This window comes from Pan paniscus, chromosome 11 (assembly GCF_029289425.2).
Source record: "Pan paniscus chromosome 11, NHGRI_mPanPan1-v2.0_pri, whole genome shotgun sequence".
NCBI classification, from domain to species: Eukaryota; Metazoa; Chordata; class Mammalia; order Primates; family Hominidae; genus Pan; species Pan paniscus.
Window position 1 is genome coordinate 109,664,316 of NC_073260.2, and position 14,498 is coordinate 109,678,813.

Consider the following 14,498-nt stretch of genomic DNA (forward strand, 5'->3'; position numbering starts at 1 on the left):
ATTCAACAAGAAGAGCTAACTATCCTAAATATATATGCACCCAGTACAGGAGCACCCAGATTCATAAAGCAAGTCCTGAGTGACCTACAAAGAGACTTAGACGCCCACACAATAATAATGGGAGAATTTAACACCCCACTGTCAACATTAGACAAATCAACGAGACAAAAGTTAACAAGGGTACCCAGGAATTGAACTCACCTCTGCACCAAGCAGACCTAATAGGCATCTACAGAACTCTCCACCCCAAATCAATAGAATATACATTTTTTTCAGCACCACACCACACCTATTCCAAAATTGACCACATAGTTGGATGTAAAGCTCTTCTCAGCAAATGTAAAAGAACAGAGATTATAACAAACTGTCTCTCAGACCACAGTGCAATCAAACTAGAACTCAGGATTAAGAACCTCACTCAAAACCACTCAACTACATGGAAACTGAACAACCTGCTCCTGAATGACTACTGGGTACATAACGAAATGAAGGCAGAAATAAAGATGTTCTTTGAAACCAACGAGAACAAAGATACAACATACCAGAATCTCTGGGACACATTCAAAGCAGTGTGTACAGGGAAATTTATAGCACTAAATGCCCACAAGAGAAAGCAGGAAGGATCCAAAATTGACACCCTAACATCACAATTAAAAGAACTAGAAAAGCAAGAGCAAACACATTCAAAAGCTAGCAGAAGGCAAGAAATAACTAAAATCAGAGCAGAACTGAAGGAAATAGAGACACAAAAAACCCTTCAAAAAATTAATGAATCCAGGATCTGGTTTTTTTGAAAGGATCAACAAAATTGATAGACTGCTAGAAGACTAATAAAGAAGAAAAGAGAGAAGAATCAAATATATGCAATAAAAAATGATAAAGGGGATATCACCACCAATCTCACAGAAATACAAACTACCATCAGAGAATACTACAAACACCTCTACACAAATAAACTAGAAAATATAGAAGAAATGGATAAATTCCTCGACACATACACCCTCCCAAGACTAAACCAGGAAGAAGTTGAATCTCTGAATAGACCAATAACAGGCTCTGAAATTGTGGCAATAATCAATAGCTTACCAACCAAAAAGAGTCCAGGACCTGATGGATTCACAGCCGAATTCTACCAGAGGTACAAGGAGGAACTGGTACCATTCCTTCCGAAACTATTCCAATCAATAGAAAAAGAGGGAATCCTCCCTAACTCATTTTATGAGGCCAGCATCATCCTGATACCAAAGCCTGGCAGAGACACAACCAAAAAAGAGAATTTTAGACCAATATCCTTGATGAACATTGATACAAAAATCCTCAATAAGATACTGGCAAACCGAATCCAGCAGCACATCAAAAAGCTTATCCACCATGATCAAGTGGGCTTCATCCCTGGGATGCAAGGCTGGTTCAATATATGCAAATCAATAAATGTAATCCAGCATATAAACAGAACCAAAGACAAAAACCACATGATTATCTCAATAGATGCAGAAAAGGCCTTTGACAAAATTCAACAACCCTTCATGCTAAAAACTCTCAATAAATTAGGTATTGATGGGACATATCTCAAAATAATAAGAGCTATCTATGACAAACCCACAGCCAATATCATACTGAATGGGCAAAAACTGGAAGCATTCCCTTTGAAAACTGGCACAGGACAGGGATGCCCTCTCTCACCACTCCTATTCAACAGATTGTTGGAAGTTCTGGCCAGGGCAATTAGGCAGGAGAAGGAAATAAAGGGTATTCCATTAGGAAAAGAGGAAGTCAAATTGTCCCTGTTTGCAGATGACATGATTGTATATCTAGAAAACCCCATTGTCTCAGTCCAAAATCTCCTTAAGCTGATAAGCAACTTCAGCAAAGTCTCAGGATACAAAATCAATATACAAAAACCACAAGCATTCTTATACACCAATAACAGACAAACAGAGAGCCAAATCGTGAGTGAACTCCCATTCACAATTGCTTCAAAGAGAATAAAATACCTAGGCATCCAACTTACAAGGGACCTGAAGGACCTCTTCAAGGAGAACTACAAACCACTGCTCAATGAAATAAAAGAGGATACAAAGAAATGGAAGAACATTCCATGCTCATGGGTAGGAAGAATCAATATCGTGAAAATGGCCATACTGCCCAAGGTAATTTATAGATTCAATGCCATGCCCATCAAGCTACCAATGACTTTCTTCACAGAATTGGAAAAAACTACTTTAAAGTTCATATGGAACCAAAAAAGAGCCCGCATCGCCAAGTCAATCCTAAGCCAAAAGAACAAAGCTGGAGGCATCATGCTACCTGACTTCAAACTATACTACAAGGCTACAGTAACCAAAACAGCATGGTACTGGTACCAAAACAGAGATATAGATCAATGGAACAGAACAGAGCCCTCAGAAATAATGCCGCATGTCTACAAAGATCTATCTGATCTTTGACAAACCTGACAAAAACAAGCAATGGGGAAAGGATTCCCTATTTAATGAATGGTGCTGAGAAAACTGGCTAGCCATATGTACAAAGCTGAAACTGGATCCCGTCCTTACACCTTATACAGAAATTAATTCAAGATGGGTTAAAGACTTAAATGTTAGACCTAAAACCGTAAAAACCGTAGAAGAAAACCTAGGTATTACCATTCAGGACATAGGCATGGACAAGGACTTCATGTCTAAAACACCAAAAGCAATGGCAACAAAAGACAAAATTGACAAATGGGATCTAATTAAACTAAAGAGCTTCTGCACAGCAAAAGAAACTACCATCAGAGTGAACAGGCAACCTATACAATGGGAGAAAATTTTCGCAACCTACTCATCTGACAAAGGGCTAATATCCAGAATCTACAATGAACTCAAACAAATTTACAAGAAAAAAACAAACAACCCCATCAAAAAGTGGGCGAAGGACGTTAACAGACACTTCTCAAAAGAAGACATTTATGCAGCCAAAAAACACATGAAAAAATGCTCACCATCACTGGCCATCAGAGAAATGCAAATCAAAACCACAATGCGATACCATCTCACACCAGTTAGAATGGCAATCACTAAAAAGTCAGGAAACAACAGGTGCTGGAGAGGATGTGGAGAAATAGGAACACTTTTACACTGTTGGTGGGACTGTAAACTAGTTCAACCATTGTGGAAGTCAGTGTGGTGATTCTTCAGGGATCTAGAACTAGAAATACCATTTGACCCAGCCATCCCATTACTGGGTATATACCCAAAGGACTATAAATCATGCTGCTATAGAGACACATGCACACGTATGTTTATTGCAGCTCTATTCACAATAGCAAAGACTTGGAACCAACCCAAATGTCCAACCATGATAGACTGGATTAAGAAAATGTGGCACATATACACCATGGAATACTATGCAGCCATAAAAAATGATGAGTTCATGTCCTTTGTAGGGACATGGATGAAATTGGAAATCATCATTCTCAGTAAAGTATCGCAGGAACAAAAAACCAAACACCGCATATTCTCACTCATAGGTGGGAATTGAACAGTGAGAACACATGGACACAGGAAGGGGAACATCACACTCTGGGGACTGTTGTGGGGTCGGGGGAGGGGGGAGGGATAGCATTAGGAGATATACCTAATGCTAAGTGACGAGTTAATGGGTGCAGCACACCAGCATGGCACATGTATACATACGTAACTAACCTGCACATTGTGCACATGTACCCTAAAACTTGAAGTATAATAATAATAAAATGAAATAAAATAAAAAAAAGAAACCATATTAAATTGATAGCCTTTCTAAGGGTATTTTTTCTATTGATAAAAGGATGCACTGATTATGTAACAGGAATATTACCAAGTGTGTGACATTTACATTTCGCAGAGCATAATAAAAGGCATTTTAAATTTAAGAAAAAAATAAAAACAACAGCAACAAAAAACAAAACAACCAGATGTGCATTCTTGCCCAAATAAGCCAACCTAAGTCAGCTTGATTGTGGACAATAGAGTCATTTGGAGTGTGTGAACAGTTTTACTCTGGGACTGATACCATAAAAAACAGGCTGCTCTGTAAAGTGTACACCCCTCAGGTATCAGGTGACACAAGTCAGACAGTGCCTCAAAAGTGAAAGGTTGCAAACAGTGACAAGGGAATGGAAATAGATTAGATGTGGATAATGGAGGCATTTGTTCTTCTACAACCTTCTGACAAACATTCATTTTGGTATCTACTGGTTATGCACAGAAATTTATTGAAATTATTAACATGGAAGGCCTTTCTTTGGGCATAACAAACCACTATTTGTTCACCTAATTATACTGGGAATTTAAGGATATATTTCAGTGCATTTTACTTTAGATAAAATCTTTTCATTTCTTATGGAACACAGAGAAATCATCATGAAATTCTAAGTGGATAAAGTGGAAACAAAGACTCTATTTGTGCAAGTTGAGTACATGGGAATGTAATTAGCATTGTAGATAGTATAAATACGCATGTCCATATGCTGTGTCATTAACTGTGCGTGCTGAAGCTATGTCACCCCATTCATAGTCCCTTTCACACATAAACAAAAACTTGAATGTTCACTTAGAAAAAAGCATATTTTCTGTAATTTCCACTCAAATGTTTCTTAGGTGTCTTCATTGCCCAGCAAAGTCAGAAGTGTGCCCAGTGTGACAAATCATTAAACTTCTTTCTTATCCAGGTAGCACTGATTTAGAATGAATCATGTTTTCAAACAATGTGTTAATAATCCTATCAGCTCTCTGAAAAAAATTAGATTATAATCCTCATTTAACAAATGAGGAAAGGGAAGCAAAGAGTTTGACAACTGTCTATGAACTCGGGGAACCAAAAGCCACACTTGTTGGCAATAAGGCTGGCTGTTTCCTCCTGGACCACACAATTGGCATCCCGGTTGGGATATGTCAAGTCCGGAAGCGGTATGTCAAGTCCGGAAGCAGGAGCTATAAGCAGGGTAATGAAATGGCTGCTTTGCCTTTCAGATGGGTCTAGAGGTCAAGTTAGTTTATTTGTTTTTAATTTAGCTGAACTCATAGGCTGGTTGAAAGATCCCTTTGTTGGCAGCGATCTTTTGAATAGCCACATAAACCTTTTGGTCTCTCTCTCGCTTTACTCCAACCCCTTCTCCCATTTGCAGGATTAGAAAAGCGCTTGGGAAGCCCATTAATCTTGCCGGCGTTGTCAGGAGTGATCAGCGAGTTTTATTAAAAGCCCTGGGATTGCCTGAAAGGCCCCCTTGTCTGACTTTGAAATGAAAGGGGCATGTTAAGATCTCGGGGCACATTGTCAGGACCCCTCGCCCTGCCCCTTGGACTATGAGCTGACCCTCCAGGAGGAAGCACAGAAGCCCTCCTTTGTTAAAGGGATTTCGCCGGTGGACAGAGAAGAGTTGGGCCCTGTCAGCATGAACTCTCTGAGTTGGGGGGCTGCGAATGCCGTGCTGCTGCTGCTCCTCCTGGCCTGGGCCAGCCCCACCTTCATCAGCATCAACCGTGGGGTAAGGGTGATGAAGGGCCACTCTGCCTTCCTGTCAGGAGATGACCTGAAGTTTGCCATCCCTAAAGAGAAAGATGCCTGCAAAGTGGAAGTTGTGATGAATGAGCCAATAACCCAGAGGGTTGGGAAACTCACTCCACAGGTAGGTCCTATCTGCGATTTTCTGTTCAGTCGTGTGTATGAATGCAAGTGTATGAAAATGTGTGGGGGACAAAGAACAGAGATGTAAAAGGTCTCCCCTCAAGCCATCAAAGATGAGTATTAGAAGATGTTCACATTTGAAATGGTGGACTTGCAATTGGTAGGCATAGTATTGCGCTGCTTTTCTATGTGAGGTGAAACCTATTTTTAAACATTCTTGGCTGACTTCAGATTACAAGCCTGAAACCAGCAGGATTTAATCCTGATTATAATAACATTTATAGAGGAAATCAGGTTCAAACTAATATGGATGCATGTATTTTTTTTCTTAATAATGCACTATTTCAGTAAGTCTTTCCAATTTCTCCTCTTTTCTTGAAGATAACTCTGGTATATCTTACCAGCTGCTTGACCTTATTGAGTAGCTAATTATACAGGAAAAAGCACAAAGCATCATGTAAGAGAATTACATTGGAGTTATTCCTGCCCCGAGTTATCACATCCATTGCCAGTCAGAGTGGCTTTGGATAAGAGATCAAGATTTCAAGACATTTTTAGGACATACCTGTGACCTTAGCACAGCAAAGGTAAAACTTGAAGATGTTTCATCTATTAACATCACTTAAACATTTTTTCTGAGTAAGGGAAAAGAAGTAGAAAAGAGATGTGAAGATACTTCACTTTAAATATTCACTGTTCTTTGAAATTATCTGCTTAGTTTTTTTCCTTTTAATCAAAATCTTGGAGAGCTTTATATTTAAGGGTATTCTATTGTCAATCTTCTTGTAGAGTGAAGAGTTACCTCCTAATTCATTGGGTTTAAAAAGTCTATATTCTCTTACACTGTTTTTGCTTAAAGTAGGAGTTACCACTATACATAATTTTAAAAATTGCTTCTGATTTTATTACTTGTTCCTACTGTCCTGTAACTTTGCTCCCAGTGCAAACAGTCTTGAGAATATTCAACACTAGATGCTGCTGCTGCTTCTGGAAAAATGGACCATTCTCTTTTGCTGAACTATGAACTTTATTTCCTTTTCATTTGGCTAAAGAAACATAATCCATGAGGTTATTGAAAAGTGGTACTAGGTATTGCAGAGAGAGAAAAAAAGACTTAGATGGATACTAGCTCAACTGGTATCTCTAGACACTCCATTTACCACACTTCAAGTTATAGACCCATTCTGAAACACATCAGAATTCTTTGGAAGAGGGTCTCACTTTGCAAGTATTTCTGATGTGGTAGTAACCAAATGTCTCTGCCTAGTTGCTTGTAAGATTTTATCGTCAGTCAAAGAGCTTTAGATGGGTATCTAAAACATGTTAGAATTCAACAATGGCTCCACATATTAGCCATTGTATTCCCAAGTGTTTGGTAGTTGCAGTGTCTCCTCAGTTACTCCTAATTATACTTGCATTCTGAATGTGTTTTGATTGGCACTTACGAGTCAGGGAAAAAGAAGATACCTGGGATTGCTCATACTAGAACCCCAAAGTGCTAAATAGGATGAGGAAGCAATACAAATAAGCTCAGGAGTGGGTGATAGAGACCCAACTACAGGGACTGGGGTCGAAAGGAAAATGCAGGCTGGTTGCAGTAGCTTACTCCTGTAATTCCAGTACTTTGGGTGGCTGAGGCGGGCGGATCACTTGAGGCCAGGAGTTAGAGACCAGCCTGGTCAACATGGTGAAATTCCATCTCTACTGAAAATACAAAAATTAGCCAGGCGTAGTGGCACATACCTGTAAGCCTAGCTACTCGGGAGGCTGAGGCACAAGAATCGCTTGAACCCGGGAGGCGGAAGTTGCAATGAGCCAAGATAGTGCCACTATACTCCAGCCTGGGTGATAGTGTGAGACTCTGTCTGAAAAAAAAAAAAAAAAAAAAAAAAGGGAAAATGCAGCCTTTAGAGTTTTGAGAGAGGGTAAAATAGGACACCTGATCCTAGAGGACTGGGGTGTTTGATAAAGCAGGAACCCAGGGCTGTAGTGGCACATGTGGGTGTCTTATAAAGACTGATGATTGATAATATGGTACCTCTTCCAATCAATATATTTTAAAAAATCATTCAACATTTATTTAGAAGTGGGACTGAGTATATTGTGAAAAAGAGAAGAAGCAAAATTCCCACTGGTAGCTCGCAGGAGCAAGCTGTCTAAGCTGTCTTCCAGTTTGGACCTCAAGCATGCATGCCCAACTGAGCAAAACAAAAGCCCTGCAGATGACCAGATTCTCCTTAGTAGGCAATTTGGAGATAATCTATTGTTACCTAAGCCAGCCTCTGAGAGCTCTCCTCTCCCTATCTCAAATGGCCTATGAGTCCTTACCATATATGGCAGTCTCTCTGAGAGAAATAAAATTGTCTCCATTATATATTTTTAGTGATGTTTTAATGGTCCTGATTGCTTGGCCTGCTCCAAGGCACTGAGGAGCAAAAAGGGATCCAAGTGACTAGAACTAGGTAAAAAACATTTGTTCACAAGAATCAAGGATTGGAATAGGCCTGCAAGTCATTTCCATCTCACACTCTCTGATTTTAAGGTAAAACTCCAGTTACTAGAAAGACAGTATAGAGAAGAAACCACAAATTGCCTGGCTGATTTAGGAAACTCTTGGTTGCTGAGAAACACCTCTGAATATACTGATTCCCTAGCCTGCTATTGCTCATTAAGAAAAAGTAGAATCAAGTCGTGAATACTTAGTGTATGTATTTCCAGAGGCAGATATGACATCTCAAATGGATTTATAGCCTCTAAAGTCGGTATGGGATTTATATATTCTAATATTTATTCTGTGGTAAAGGAGTTCATTAAAATATGGAGTTTCATCACTTTTTTTGGCCAAATATTAAAACTGTGTGTGAGAGAAATCTATATCATGGGAAAACTTTGTTTCTCAAACTGCCAGGTGATTGTTCCTATTTGTTATTCTCATAATTTCAACAAGAACAAGATTCCTAAGTCTGTTTTGTTTTGTTGAATTTGTGCTTGGTTTTTAACGCAGGCTGGTTCAGTCCTTCCCTAGGGGTTCGTTCCTTATGGAGTTTTAGAAATTAAGCATAGCTTAGTGCATGTGCACACACACACACACACACACACACACATACAGCCTAAACATTATTCTTTAATACAGCTTAGTAATAAGCTGAAAGCCAAGTTTATGTGAACCCATTTCTAGCAAGACGACTGTATTAACAACACCCTGCTGTGTAATGAACAGTTTCATGTGACTTGCACAGAAAATGTTTTGTTTAACATCTGTTCAATTAGTGTTTTCATTTCATTACTGAAGTTTGTCTTAGGATCAACAGGTTCATTTTCCTGTTGAATATTTGGAAAGGGATTTCAGTTGATGCACACCAGTGCCTTCTGTTCAGATAACCCTCTTGATATAGTCAATTAGATGAGGTTGATGGCAATATGTTTTCCTCATGTTTTAGGACAAGACTCCCTCACACATGGCACTTCTCACACCTAGCCCAAAGCAAGAAATTTGCTGGGTGGAAAGCACCCCAGGTTAGCGCTGAACTTGCTTTTTTGAATAGGAAATATAGCGGTAAGAAAGTATCTCTACTTTGAACCATTTTACTGTCATTAAAGTGAGTAATGAGCTAGGAATGTGTGACAATTTAATTATAAATTGTAATTGAAAAGCAGTAGAAGTGGAAAAAGCAAAGCTAGACAGTAATTAGAAAAGGATTTAGCTCTCCTTTGTTTTAGTTAGTAAATTTATGGACAATTATGGTTGTCACCTTTTATAAAAGGAAAACATATTATGAAACATAAAACAGATGTTTCTTTTAACAAAGCAGACTGTCTCTTTATTACCATGACTATTTGTCAATGATATGGGGAAGGTCTTTGCTTTATCTCCTTCCTAGTTGTCAGTTTAAAAGAGGAACCAATGATATCTGTGGGAGAAGAAAATCGTTTGTATTAGTGGTAAAGTCTTCTCTGAGTGAATTATGTTGTCTGAAAATGTTTGAGGCTGTGAAAAGGTACAGACAAAACACCACGAACACAATGGTGGACATGCGTGCATACCTCAAGGGTATTAGAACTCTACCAAAGTCAGATTGGGCAGAATGAAGGGCATGATATGGGTGGGAGAGATGATTCTTCCTCTAAAAATCAGGTTCCCAAAATGTAACAGTTAACGATCTCCTAATAATTCTGAGTGAGGTGAGACAGTTCATTATAATTTTATTTGAATAGAGGAAATTGCTTTTAGATTTCTGTTTTTCTCATCTGCCATTTCTGCTATTGCCTAACTAATGAAAGCAGTTTTTTGCAAGTATGTAAGACACAACTCTGGGTCATGTTAGACTCTGATTAACCACAGTAGTGTCCATAGTCAGTGGCTTCATCTTTGAATATGAGAATACTATTCGGAAAAAAAAAGAAATGAAAGGAGAACACAGATATACAGAAAGAATACAGTGTGTCTGTGGGTGGGTTAAAGCATGCCTTTTCATGCAGACACACAGAAAGAACTCTCTAACTCAATTGCTGTGAACCCCTGAAAGGGGTAAATAAAATTTCGAAAAATGAAACTATGTTTTAAATGCACTCTAGGTGGTAAAAAGACACTTATTTAGAGACGTAATCATCCCTTAACTGATTTTCTTGAACTGCTTTGGTTTTCACAACTTAGATATTCTCAAAACAAGAGACAGCTGTATATGTAGGATGGTGACTGGGTATGGGGCTAGGGTACAGGTGGTGGTGGTGAAGACACACACACTGACACACATACACACATTACTAACAGAGCATATTTTCTCCAGGCAGTACTCTCCTGGCAAAATGTTAAATCTTGTACCAATTTTCTCATAGATATTTATCCAATTCTTCATGTGAACTAGGTCTTTGACTGCCATTTCCTTCCCAATGAAGTCAAGTATGTTCACAATGGTTGTCCAATTCTTGATGAAGACACAGTGAAGCTTAGACTTTACAGGTAAGCGGCACAGGAACATCGCTCATTTGCTGCCAAGTAACCATTCTGTGTTCTTATGAGGGCTTTTCTTGTGGATATGTATTGTCATGAGGGGAGTTAATAGATTCCAGACAAGAAAGTAATCAACAGAAACTGGAGGCCTGAGTGGATCAGGCAAGATTTGTAGCCAACTTTCAGTTATTTCCACTTGTGTCATCTTCCCTAGGATTCTTCTGTGGCAAATTTTTAGCCGTATCCTGTTTCCCTCTAGTGTTCTTATATAGGTATCTCTGGTGTTCCAACCCACCACTTATGGTAGAAAATGGAAATTATAAACTACAAATTCTTAATGAAAATCAGGGAGAAAATATATTCCAAAAATGAATGAAATTCTTCTTTTTTGTTACCAGCTGTTTAGTTACAGAAAGTGCAATATCTTCCATTTTTAAACATATTAAATATTTAAAATTCCTTTTTTTTTTTTTTTTTTTGAGACAGAGTCTTGCTCTGTCGCCCAGGCTGGAGTGCAGTGGTGCAATCTCGGCTCACTGCAACCTCTGCCTCCCAGGTTCAAGCTATTCTCCTGCCTCAGCCTCCTGAGTAGCTGGGACTACAGGCGCCCACCACGCCCGGCTAATGTGTTGTATTTTTGGTAGAGGTGGGGTTTCACCGTGTTAGCCAGGATGGTCTTGATCTCCTGACCACATGATCTGCCTGTCTCTGCCTCCCAAAGTGCTGGGATTACAGGGATGTGCCACCACGACTGGCCTAAAATTCTTTAAAAATCAACTATGGAGTTAAACATGGAATGACCGTAGGAGACAGCAGTTCTTCTCCTATACATATATATAAGAAAAACGAAAACTTATGTTTTACATAAGAACTTGCACATAAAGTTCACTGCAACATTATTCATAACAGCCAAAAAATGGAATAAATCCAACTGATGAATGGATAAACAATATGTGGTATATTCATGGAATGGAATATCATTCAGCCATAAAAAAAGAACGAAGCACTGATAAAGTCTACAGCATGAATGAACCTTGAAAACATTATGCCAAGTAAAAGAAGCCAGGCACAAAATGTCACATATTGTATTGTTCCATTTATATGAAATGTCTAGAACTGGCAAATTCACAGAGACAGAAAGTAGATTAGTGGTTGCCAGAGGCTGGGGAAGGGAAATGTGTCTCTTTTGGGGGTGATGAAAGTCTTCTGGAATTAGGTAGTCATGATGGTTGTACAACCTTGGGACTACACTAAAAAACTCTGAGTTGTATATTTTTAAAAGATGAACTTTGTGGTATATGAATTATATCCCAGTGAAAATTAATTTTAAATTTAAGCTCACAATTATGATATATCTGACTTCATAAAAGTAACTGAGAACTGATGTATGTGGAGTAGGCCTTTATAGGGTTTTTTATTTGGTTTTTATTGCTTTTAAGAACATTTGGTTAGATATGTTGGTGTGAATTTCCTTTAAGCATTAGACTAATGTAAAAGACTTTTGTACAAGACATTGGAACAGTGAACCATTCTACAAACATTTATGACCACCTATTACAGGCCAGGCTGTACGTTGAGCATAATAAACAAAAGGATGAGAATACACAGATTATTTTAGTGCTTGTAGTCTAAGGCAAAAGATGAGCAGGTAATTTTGATGCAGAACAAGCGCCAAAAGAGAGACACAAAATGCTGTGTTGAGAAAATGAAGCGGCACTCAAGGATTCCTTAGGAAGATATGAAATCAGCATACCGGGCCATTTGATCTTTCTAAGACTTTAGAGTTAAAAAACAAATAACTTCAAAGAGCTTGCGCGGAGCGGGTGGGAAGGGTAGTGGGGAGTTGCAGGGAACATGGGAATGGTTAATGAGTACAAACAGTAGTTAGGATGGGTAAGACCTAGTATTTCATAGCACAACAGGGTGACTACCGTCAATAACAATTCAATGGCACATTTTAAAATAACTATAAGATTATAATTGGATTGTTTGTAACAAAAAGGTTAAGTGGGCCAGGCGCAGTGGCTCATGCCTCTAATCCCAGCACTTTGGGAGGCTAAGGCGGGCAGATCACCTGAGGTCAGGAGTTTGAGACCAGCCTGGTCAACATGGCAAAACCCCGTCTCTACTAAAAATACAAAAATTAGCTGGGAGTGGTGGCAGGCACCTGTAGTCCCAGCTATTCGGGAGGCTAAGGCAGGAGAATCTCTTGAACCTGGGAGGCAGAGGTTGCGGTGAGGCGAGAGTACAGCACTGCACTCCAGCCTGGGCAACAGAGTGAGACTCTGTCTCAAAAAAAAAAAAAAAAAAAAAAAAAAAAAAAAGGATAAATGCTTGAGGGAATGCTCAAAAAATGGATACCCCATTTATTAAGATGGGATTATTACACATTGCATGCCTGTATGAAAGTATCTCATGTACCCCATTACATATATATATATGTGTATATATATGTATATATATATACACCTACTACGTACCCACAAAATTAAAAATAAAAATACATTTAAAAAAGAAAAAAAGCTGATGAATGCTTGCTGCTTCTACTCCTTCCTTGGGTTTCTAGGCTGCTGGGAGGCTGGAAGAGTACACATGAAATGCAGGGTTAGAGGAGCTTCTTCCCCTCTTGGTCTTCAGCACATTTGAAATAAAACATTCAGGGGAGTAGGCAGCAGAAAATCAGGGAGCATGTTTGTTCCCCTCTTACTACTTCTCCTTCTCCAGCCCCTTTGGCAAGCTACCTGAGCCCGTTATGCCTGAGTTTCTTCCTCCATAAAATGGGATTAACAATGTCTATCCTAGGTTTTTATAAGGATTGTGTTATATACTATCATGGAGAATTTAGCATAATGCCTGGGCCATAATAAGAGCACATCAATTAGAAGCTGCATTATTGATGCATGCTTATCACTCATTAATCTTCTCCCTTCAAAAAAAATGACACCCCTCCATTTTAGACTCTTCAAACAACCTGAGATTAGAGTTGCTAAGTGGATGGAGGGAATGGAAGTGGCAATTGCTGAATATGCTTTACATGCCAAGCACTGAGCTGGACACCCAAACTAGGCTGCAAATGACCACCTATGTAGTGGTGTTTCTGAAGGGCAAAAAGGCCTGAATGCTTCAGAAACCACTCACCCCTTCACTCCTGAATTAAAAGTCAATCCAGAAATTATATAGGCTTGAGACTCTTAAATTACACATGTGCTAGAAGTGAGACTCTGAGATCTCAGCAGTCATTAAATATCCACGTGCATGATGAGTTTGAGAGCAGGTGTTGAAAGAAAGATGTTGGGAGGAAGAAGTGGCAGGAAAAGGTGTTGACACCAGGGTAAAGAGATGCAGGGAAAAGAACAGAGAGGCTGGGAGTAGAGCAAGAAATGAAATCCAAACTCAATCTGTGGCACAAATTTGGTGAAGGCCAATCTTTAGTCTTCCAGCTGAGTACATGGGTATCAGAAATACCTGAGCACCAATTAATATTGCTTTTGCCCTGTGTTCTCCACAGATTTACTGAAAGAGATACCTTCATAGAAACCTTTATCCTGTGGGTCTATCTCCTGGAACCAGACTGTAACATCATCCATATGAGTAACAATGTGCTGGAGGTGCCTGAATTCAATGGCCTGTCCCAAGCGATTGATAAAAATCTGCTCAGATTCGATTATGATAGGATGGCTAGCCTGGAATGTACGGTCAGCCTGGACACTGCGAGAACTCGGCTGCCAGCCCATGGCCAGATGGTTCTCGGGGAGCCTCGACCAGAAGAACCTCGTGGAGATCAGCCACACAGTTTTTTCCCAGAGTCCCGTATGATGTCTTTTAATGCCTTTCTGGGTATTACCAAAACTGACAAAAATATCCATGCATGCTCACCTTCCACCATGATGAAGAGTTC

The 14,498-nt window shown here is 39.3% G+C and overlaps 1 protein-coding gene across 4 annotated transcripts in view; it reads left to right on the top strand.

The window, feature by feature from the left end:
- Positions 1-14,498, top strand: part of FREM1 (FRAS1 related extracellular matrix 1) — a 176,042-nt gene that overhangs the window by 39,281 nt on the left and 122,263 nt on the right. For all 4 annotated transcript variants that reach the window (XM_055092121.2, XM_055092120.1, XM_055092122.1 and 1 more), the window contains exons 3-5: positions 5,150-5,650; positions 10,515-10,609; positions 14,109-14,410. In XM_055092121.2, coding sequence (XP_054948096.1) covers positions 5,417-5,650; positions 10,515-10,609; positions 14,109-14,410 — 631 coding nt within the window. In that variant the 5' untranslated portion in view covers positions 5,150-5,416. The remainder of the gene's footprint in view (positions 1-5,149; positions 5,651-10,514; positions 10,610-14,108; positions 14,411-14,498) is intronic.